Raw genomic sequence first — 9,728 nt, forward strand, 5'->3', positions numbered from 1 at the left:
TCAGCGTGTCGGCGCCGAGATGCACCAAAACAAAGCGCCGGCTGCTCAGTGTTCCCACACTGCCCCCTAATGCAGAGAGACCTTGGGAAACGTGGAGGATGGGTTGGGGGGGGTCCAGAGCCCCGGGGGGCTCCCCTCATTCCAGCATCTCCCAACCTCCCTGCCTCTCCTCCCCGCATCCCGGGGTGAGTCGCGTTGGATCAGGTCACGCACAAGGGATAAGGATGTTAGAGCCAGGGGCAATGGAGTGGGATCCATGTTGTCCTGCTCCCTCCTTGGATGCCACCATTTTCCCCCTGCTCGGTTGTCCTGATGTCTTGGTGGGTTTTGCCACCGCTCTGCAGGTGCCGCCAGCTGTGTCTGACCAGCTCCGGCAGGAGCCGCAAAGCCGGGCTGTCCTTCCTGAAATCCCGAGGCAGAACTCGGTGTCAGCCTTGGACCAGGCAGGATTTGAGGGAAGGTGTCTTAGGAGCTGGGGAAAATTTCAAGTGAGCGTCGGAGAAAGTTGTGGGGTTTTTTTTTCTGGAAGTTTAGTAGGATGCCCGGGGCTTTTGTACCGAGCGTCTGGAGCATATGGTGGGATTTGCAGTCAACTTTCTCTCGGGTGCTCCAGCCAGATGGAGGTGACTGTTCTTGGCTCCGGCTGACACGGGTTTGTTTCCTGAAGAGCTTGTGTTAAACATATTCCTTAAAACCAGGCTTCTGCAGTTGGGAGCCCCAGCTGCAGGCGAGGCACAGCTCCTGCCCACGGCTGCCTTCCGCTGTCTGCGGGGGAACTTGGCCCGCCTTGCCTTGCTTTGCCTTGCCTTGCTTCGCCTTGCCTTGCCTTGCTTTGCCTTGTCTTGCTTTGCCTTGCCTTGCCTTGCCCTGCCTTGCCCTCTCTCGAGAAGGTGCAGTTGGTTCCTCACCCAGCACCACGTGCTGGAAGGTGACCACGGTCCTCTCCAAAGGCACCTGGAGCATCTCTCCTAAAGGCTCCTTCAGGGATGTCTTACTTTTTTTGTTGACAACTTGCAAAACTTCCCTCTCCTTCGGTAGAAATAAAAGCTCCCACCCAATAAACCTCGACACATCTTTAATTAATCTCTAATCATCTAATTTATTTTAGTATTTTCTAGTGTCAAAACGGGTAGGCAGGGGCAGGTATTTTAAAACCCAAGATGCCTTCCTATTACCAATTCTAAATGGTCGGTATCTCGCAGCAGCGATGCTTCTCCTCCTCGTACCATCCTGCATTGTTCTGCCACCCCCAGAGGTGCTTGAAAATGTTTTTAAATAGAAAAATTCCCCCATTAGCTGAAAGTATGTAGCCCATAAAACATGATCCATTTGTGGTGAATTATTCTGGAAACATAAATTGACACACGCAGAGCTATGATCGCTCGTGCCATTTTCCATCTTTAATATTTTACAAGAAGTTTGAGGAGTTGAGCTCATGAAAGACAGAGTGGAAATAACCTGATCGCCTGGAAACTCCCCGTAGGAAGCAGCAGCGGCAGTGAACTTGGGTCGTCTGACGGGCCAGGTTGGGCTTTTAAAGTCCCCGTAGTGTAGATGGGGGAAAAAAATGAAGCAGGGAGGAGGTTGAGGCACCAAGAGCTGTTGGAAACAGTTTCCTCTAACGCCGTTTTAGCAGTTGAGGGTTGTTGGTTGGGGGTTTTTGAGGCATCTACGGGAAAGTGAAGAGTAACCTCCCATGCAAGGCATCCAGTTTGGGAGGAAAAACCAAAAACTGAAGAGATGATGGGGTTTCTCTGGATGGAGAGAGTGCTGGTCTTGAGATGAGAGCAAATGAACTGCAGGGCAGGTCCTGCTTGCCCGGCACGACGCGTCAGATGGAGTGTTTGGGATGTGGAGGAAGCAGGACTGTGTGTGCGTTCGGCCTCTGCTTGTAACAGCACTAGTTAATAACTGCTAAGTACACGTTTTTTAAGACAAAAAGGGCTGTTCTGGTGGCTGGAACCCACATGTCATCCCTGCAAAACACTTGTCTTAACCACCGTGATCCATCAGGATCATCTGCCGCTTCCTCTGCAGCGAGGGAGACCCCTGTGAAAAGGGAACCGATCCGGCAGTCGTTCCTCACTGAACGCCAGTCCCAGCCCTAAAACATCTGCAAATATTTACGGAGATAACAATATCCGGAGGGTCTGCATTTCTGATGGAGCAGAGCAGCCATGCAGGGAGGGGGCTGTGGCGGTCACAGCCCGGAGCAAGCATTGCGGATGCTGCTGCTTGTTGCTGTTTTGATAAAGCAAGAAAAGAAGTAAAGAAAAAGCCCCTTTTGGCTCCTCCCTGCCTGCCGAGATGTTTGCACGAGCTGGGCGTCTGTTGGTCACGTTAGCCAGAAGTCTCTGCCGGGAGCGGTACCGCATGGGATGATGTGACGGTGAGGATGCAGCGGTGGAGCATCTCAGGGAGAGCCTTGGGGCGGCAGGGCAGGACTGCGCTCTGGGGGATGCGTTCAGCAGCACAAACGAACAACCGATGCTCCCCAGGTCCAATTGCCACAGGGAATTTTTCTCCGTTGAAAATGCTGCCATGTCCTATAGATGCTTTTTCTACAGTAAGCAGACGCTGCTTGCTCTGAAGCTTTACGTGTAAACCCAAAGCATCACCTCCGGGCTCAGCTGGGGTGCGTGTAGGTGATCGTGTCCCCCACGCATTTGATACCTGTTAACCCCATACGCTCACACCCTGGGGGATACAAAAGGGAGAATGTCAAGGGTTTAGTAACTTCAGGATGGGGTCTGCGTGCCTGGCCGGTCAGGACCTGGGTATCAGTGGTCTTGCAGCACAGCAAGGCAGGCTTTGTGGAGGACTTGTTGACTCATGCATTGATGGGACTTGTGGGTTGGCCTCTGCGAATCCTTTTTTTTCCCCTTCCACTTGGTTTCATCACTTGTTCACCTCAGGTTATCTTCCCTACCCTAAATCCTTCAGCTGTGACATGTGGGAAGGGCTTTGGTGGTGGATGGACCTTGTTGGGAGGATGCTGTCCTCCTGGAACTGGTGGTGGGAGGTGGCTCCTGCCTCTGGCGGGGTTTACATTCACAAAGACAGAGTTAGCTGCCTCAAAAGCAAAAATAAGTCAAGTTTCATGCCTGGAGAAGACTTGTGCTGAAGTAGGCTGATGCTACAGTTGGGCCACAGAGGTTTTTCTTCTCTGTGCTGGTGGGGCGCTGATGGAGAAGGCGGTTGTGTTGGCACTGAGGTTGTCCTGAGGTGCTGTGACCTCTTCCAGCCAAGGCTGGCCCAGCAGCAGGGACAGGGGCTGGTTGCCTTCGGTTCCAGGAGAGTAGATGGTGGTGTAGGTGGTGGGACTGCATTTCCCCGGGCGCAGAGGCTGGAGCAGAGAGGCTGGCAGGAGGCTGTTGGTTTCAATCTGTTTGGCTCCATCTCGCCACCGAACCATTCAAAGAAAAAAAAAAAAAAAAAAAAAAAAAAAGAGGAGAAAAACCCACCCTCTTACTTTATTTACATTGCACTCAAGTTTCTGCCGTACAAAAGATTTGCAGGTGCAAATATGTCCTGCCTTCATTAACTTCCCCTCCCTTTTTAATTTATGTGATTTCAATTTTCCTTCCCTGTACTGTTAATTAGGGGACCCTCTAATCAGTACCATTATCACAGTGGTATTCATGTTTAGGAAAGCTGCTAAACAAATGCTTGCAAAATTGCTAAATGGCTAATTAATGTCTGTTAATTAAGAAAATTGCTCATGGTAACAAACCATGCCATTGCTGGCAGCAGCTAGAAGGCGAACACTTGTTGAAATTAGTAACGAGGCAGGTAGAGAACATCTGCTCCGGCGCCGGTCCTGGAGCCTGCCGTCGCTCCTCATCACCCACTGACAAAGCTTATTTGCTTTCTCTACCAATTACACCTCAAAAAATGCTGCTGCTTTTTTTTTTTTTTCCTTCTTCCCCCCCACCCCCTTAACGTTAACACGCACCGGCATATTCTCACACCAAGCTCGCGGTATTTCCAAGCAAATTTGCATCGCGTGCTTTGAAGGGAAATTTAAGAAAAAGGAAAATAAAATAAAAAAGTGAACGTTCAAGCCCAAAATGTCAGCAGCTGCTGCATTGCAGCCTTAAACCTGCACCGACTAATCTCTCCTTTTTTCCCCTAGACATCCTTTCTTTGCTCGCAAGCCATTTTACTCGCATCCTTAGGGAATCCACCTCCAGGAAGGATGTTGCATCCGTACCGGCTGGTGCTGCAGCCCCGGTCGTGCCGGCCAAACGCCGCCCGGGTGCGAGCTGGGACGTGCTCCTCGTCCTCGGCGCTCGCTCCAGCACCTCCAGTGAGCCACGGTCAAAACAAAATAAAGGAAACCCCGGAGGTGTTTCCAACCTTTGGGATGAGAGAGGAGAAAATACTTTTTTTTTTTTTATTTGGGGGGGGTTTTTTTGTATTTCCCCCCCGACCTCTCTGGTCCTCTCTTGCGTGTTTTTTTCTTCCTTGTTGCACACCCTTGCAAAGTGTTTCCCTGTGTGTTTATTATCATTGCAGACTTGGTTGAACTACCGGACCGTTTACCGTCAATGTGGCTGCTGTATTTTGACAGTTGTTCTGATTTTTAACATTTTTAATTTTTTTGGCATATATCATTATTCATTGTTCAGCTACAAATGAATAGATGCTCACTTAAAAAAAAAAAAAACAGAGGAAAAAAAAAAAAGAAAAAATCCAGTAATTAGAAAATGGGAGAACTGACTCCCAGGACAAAACAGGTCCACCCGTCAATCCTTTTTTTAGCTTTCTGCGCTTTCATGTGCTAATCTATAACCTCCTTCTACTGTCTGACCTCACAGGGACCGCCTGGGTCACAGCCCTCGCCACACGCACAGCCTCCACCCCACAATCCTAACAGCATGATGGGACCCCACAGTCAGGTAAAGACACTAGCGATGGGTAGGGCTGTGAACCGGGACGTGCGCTCGATTTGCTTTTTTTTTTTTTTTTCCTCTATAAAGCAAAATGCAGGGGTTACCCACTCCCTCCTGGGGAGCATCTCCCCAGGCATCCCAGCTCCAAAGCAAAGTGTTGGGTTTTTTCCCTTTTTTCTTTTTTTTTCTTTATTTTTTTTTTTTTTGGATGTGCAGTTGTCAATGGACTGAGAAGTCAGTCGTGGGTATCAGACCGTTTTATCTTCCCAAGGTAGCCTGAGAAATTTAACTTGATGTGGGTTTTTAAGCTTCTGTTAGTAGCAGCAGTTGTAAAAAAAGGTAACTTTAAGTCTTTCTTTTTTTTTCAGTACGTAGCCTTGGGGGTTTTTTCGTGTGTGCGTGTCTGTATGTGCTTATTTGCCACTTTTTAAAATATATCTCTATAGATTTAAACTTGAACAGTACCTAACACTCAGGGCTTCCCATGCACTAATTTTAACAGCCTCACCTAGTATTGCTGATGCCAAATACTCTCAAACAATAAACCTACAGAGAAAATGTTTAATAAAAACGGACTCCGGACACCTTTTTCTTTTTTTTTTTTCCCCCTTTTGAAACTTTTAACGTTTTTCAAAAAGGATGTCTCCAGAAAATAAATAAAAAAAAAAGAAAAGAAAACAAACCACAAAACTGAAAAAAAAACCAAACCCAACCAGTGTGTACAGTCTAACCGGCGTGCGTGGGGAGCGTGCTGCCTCCCCGCAGCTCGGCCCTCACCTCCCTTTTGTGTCCCTGCAGCCGTTCATGTCGCCGCGCTACGCCGGAGGTCCCCGGCCCCCCATCAGGATGGGCAACCAGGTACTGCGTCCCCGGGATGGCTTTTCATTTTGGGGAGGGGGTGCAGGGTCCTGCAGATGCTCCTCGGGTCCAGATGGCAAGCATTGCCTCCCTCGCGTGTTTTGCCTGGTGCTGGAGCATCAACCGTCGCGTAACCAGTTTGGTTTAGTTTTATTTTGAGGTTCGGGCATCTCCGGGGTGTAAAAGGTGCTGAGGAACGTGCCGCTTTTGCTTCGTGGTGCTTGCAGCACGGTCGTGCCTTGGGCTCGCTGCCAGGCTGGATTTTCCCTGCAATCGCAGAAAATTAAAGCGATGGAGATAATCCCGGCTGCTGGGTTGACCAAGCGCTTAGATCAGCGTCGGGGTCAAGCGGGGCAGGTCACCGCTGAATTTTTTGGGTTGAGTTTATCCTCTTATCCCAGCTTAAAGAAGGGCAGTTTGTTTCTGGCCTTCCGGACGGAGGCTTCCACCCCACGCACTGCCTGAACGTGTGGCCTCCGGTCGAGGGCTTCGGCTCACTCTCAACGATGTCGTGCGGATCCGTAGGCTAATGATCGAACCAGACGTTATTTGTCATTAAAACGAAATTAAAGGAAACCTGGAATTCCTTTGGGTAGCAAAAATGACTGCAAAAATTATCTTGAGAGCTTGTTTTTATGGCCAAGAACATTATTTTTCTATAGCTCCTATTAGCAGGAAGAGCAGCGTAGTCAGGAAATGGGATGTAGCAGCTTGCTTCGTGTTTCTGTTTGCTGCATTTGAGACGTGAATCACTGAAATTCGCAAAATGATGGTGAGATGGAGCTAAGAAAAAACTTTCAAGGTGGCTTTCAAGGCCAGGTTGGGACAGGGCTTTGTGCAACCTGGTCTAGTGGAAGGTATCCCCTGCCCATGGCAGGGGGTTTAGAACAAGATGATCTTTAAGGTGCCTTCCCACCCAAACCGTTCTCTGATAGGATTCTGTGATATAGGACCCCCAAGCTCAGCTGGTCTGGAAGAGCCTCCCACCCAGGGCGCTGGTGGCTGGTTTAGCGAGGTGTTAATTAACGGCACTTTCTCGTGGGGCAGTTTTAACGGGCCCCTGTCCTGGTCTTGGGCTTGTCCTGAGCTCCCCTGGAGGTGAGCACAGTGAGCTGGGGAAGGCAGGAGACCAGTTTGGGGAGGCTGCTCTTGTGGTAGGATCAGGCATCCAAGAGTAAGCAAAGTTAATTAGAAAGATGTAATTTCTCCCCCCAAACACCATGTATAAAACACAGGTTTGTACCTACACAGAGCTTGGCGAGGTTACAGTCACATCCAGAGGGACAAGAGGAATAAATAGGCAGGCAGGAAGGTCAGGCAGCAGAAGTGTAAATATCCAGCTCTACAAACCTCCTCTTTTATCTTCTTCCTGCTGCCAGCTTCCAGGCTGCAAAAAAATTAGGATTGGGCAGATTCTGCCTTGGCATGTCCATGCGCACCCAGTGCCCGCGCTGTGCTCCAGCAGCGGGATCTGTCTGTGTCGGCGTTCAAATAAAAGGCAGAGCTGTAGCAAAAATGTTTACAGTTTGCTTCCCCCAGGCAGATGGTATCTGCTTTTTCTCCCCCATTTATCTGTTCTGAGCAGCCTTTGAACTTTAAATAGCCGAGTTGCCCCAGTAGGGCTGGGTTTGGGGAGGGGGAGCATCCTCCTTCCCCTCTGCCCGCATGGGGACGGATCTGCAAGCGCAGCATCTCCTTCCACACTGGCAGAACCGCTGCAGCCTGAACCGTTTGGCCCTGGTGCCGTGTAAATACCGGGGAGCCGAGCTGCCCATTGCCTTTCCCTGCTGGCTTGGAGACCTCTGCCCCGTGCAGCCTGGGTTTCCCCCACCCCATAAAATACGGCAGCCTGATGGCACAGGGGCTGCGGGGGAGAGGAAGTGCTGGCGCCTTGTTTGGGTTTTAGGGGCTGTTTGAGTGAAAGGAAGGGGAAGGTAAATACCCAGAAGCTGCAGATGCCTGAGATGTGAGATGCAGCAGGATACGGGCTGCGGGGGGGTGCGGGATGCTCGGGCAGCCGCAGGTTGCGCTGCGGCAGGAGGGATGGTGCGTCCCGGGGAGCACACTGAGGAGCCTCCCTAAAGCCTCAAACCAAATCTATCTCTGTAGGCTGCCTTTTAGCAATTATTTATTTATTTATTAATCTTCCTCCCCTTGTTTTCGCAGCCCCCGGGTGCCGTTCCCGGTACACAGCCGTTGCTGCCCAATTCCATGGATCCCACGCGACAGCAAGGTAAACCTAGCGGAGGAGGGTCGAGCATTAACGTTTCCCGTTAGCTGCTAATTTGGGACCCGAAGTGGCTGCTGTGCCGCGTAACGCCTCTGCTTTCCTCCCAACAGGGCACCCTAACATGGGCGGCCCCATGCAAAGGATGAATCCTCCACGAGGGATGGGCCCCATGGGTCCTGGTCCGCAGGTAAGCCCGACGCCAAAGAGCATCTTAGGGCTCAGCAAACACCGAGCACCACGCGAAACAACCTCCTGGGGCCCGAAGGGCTGGGAGTCCCCCCCCCACACCCTGTCCCCCCATTAGTGTTAATGCGTTTTACATTAGCCTTGCGTCTGGAAATCCCTCGTTTTAAACATGAGTGAGGTCTTCAGAGCTCATTAAGGGTATTGCAACCTCCCTCCTGCCCTTCCGTCAAAGGGGATGGCACTTAGCGCCGCGCCGGAGCAGCCTTTGAGTGCATTACGCTGCCTGCCTGGGAAATAGTTACGACCCTAACAGCAGGAAAGGGAAAGGAGGCATGCATTAAAAATAAATAAATAAAAAGAAATGGCAAAGATCGCTTCAACAGGGGAATAAGGCTTTCCTCTGCGAGGTTCCCCTCCGCCTGCCCTTCCTGCTGCCTGCTTGAGCTCTCTATTTCAGGAAAGGGGAGTAAACTCTTGAAATTAAGCAGATCTGGGTTAATATATGCTGTCTCTCCGTTGATGCACTTCACGGAGTGGCTTGTTGTTGACTCACTCCTGTTTGTTCCTTCTACAAGACTTCAAAACCAGATTACCATGTTTTGGTTGGAGGTTTATCCTCTCTGCATCATCGCCTACGTCGAGTTTGTAGCGCGAGGATCAGAGTCTATCAAGAGACGAGCGGGTGTGCTGGAGTTTGGTTTTTCCCTCCGAGACTGTTGAGATAAGCGAATATTGTGTAAAGAGGGAGTTGTGTCATCTCAAAAGTTTTAACACCAGCCTGAGGATGCTGTTCAGGGGTGCCCAGCCGGCACCCAGATCCGTCCTAGTGCGGGGGATAAAAAACCTGCATGAGCATTGTTTCACAGACAAGCCCTCTGCTTAAAATCCTCTTTTCCTGGAGGATTGCACTCGAAAAAAAAAAAAGATGGCATTTGTTAGAGCATGGCCTGCGCCAAGGAGCTCGGCGGTGATTTGCCTGGGGGAGGCTGCTCGCTTCCCACTTGCAAAGCTCACCGTGAAACTTGGAAGCCGCGAGCGCGCGGCTTCAGCGTCGCGTGGGATGGCGGCAGCGGCGGCTCTTGGAGCCGGCAGGAGTTGTGAAATGTTCAGAGCTTTATTTTTGACTCCGCCGTTCCCTGTGTACGTACATTCGGGAGAGGTTTGGTAAGAAGGCAGCCTTCCCCTGGAGAAGCGCTGGGCTTCCCAATCTGGCATCCATGGGGCGCAGCCAGCCAGGAACTGCCAGCAACCTCCGAAAATAGCCAGCCAAACCCAGCAGCCCCTCACAGCTCCCATGCCCGGGGTTTTTTTTTCTTTTTCCTTTAAGCTTTGCATGAGGACCTTCCCAGCTACTCTAAGTTATTCCAAAAGGCTGCCAAGCATCCAGCCAGACCACCCTGGCATCCTGACAACAGCTGCTTATTACACACCGGCAATGAATCATCCCTTACAGCCGATCACCACTGCCTTTTTTCCCTTTAATAATTGCAGTTTTAGCTCTGCAGAGGCCAGGGTTAGGTTTGCTGGTGCCTCTACAAAGAGGGTTTCTAGCTTGCTGG

At 50.7% G+C, this 9,728-nt stretch overlaps 1 protein-coding gene across 1 annotated transcript in view; it reads left to right on the top strand.

Annotated features, from left to right (window-relative positions):
- SSBP3 (single stranded DNA binding protein 3) overlaps nucleotides 1–9,728 on the top strand; it is a gene marked incomplete at its 5' end in the record, with an annotated part of 18,226 nt that overhangs the window by 3,260 nt on the left and 5,238 nt on the right. The window contains 4 exons of the mRNA XM_009866816.1: nucleotides 4,821–4,901; nucleotides 5,694–5,753; nucleotides 7,920–7,986; nucleotides 8,094–8,170. Of these exons, the coding sequence (XP_009865118.1) occupies nucleotides 4,821–4,901; nucleotides 5,694–5,753; nucleotides 7,920–7,986; nucleotides 8,094–8,170 (285 nt within the window). The remainder of the gene's footprint in view (nucleotides 1–4,820; nucleotides 4,902–5,693; nucleotides 5,754–7,919; nucleotides 7,987–8,093; nucleotides 8,171–9,728) is intronic.

Source organism: Apaloderma vittatum, unplaced genomic scaffold (assembly GCF_000703405.1).
Source record: "Apaloderma vittatum isolate BGI_N311 unplaced genomic scaffold, ASM70340v1 scaffold28943, whole genome shotgun sequence".
In the NCBI taxonomy this organism is placed as follows: Eukaryota; Metazoa; Chordata; class Aves; order Trogoniformes; family Trogonidae; genus Apaloderma; species Apaloderma vittatum.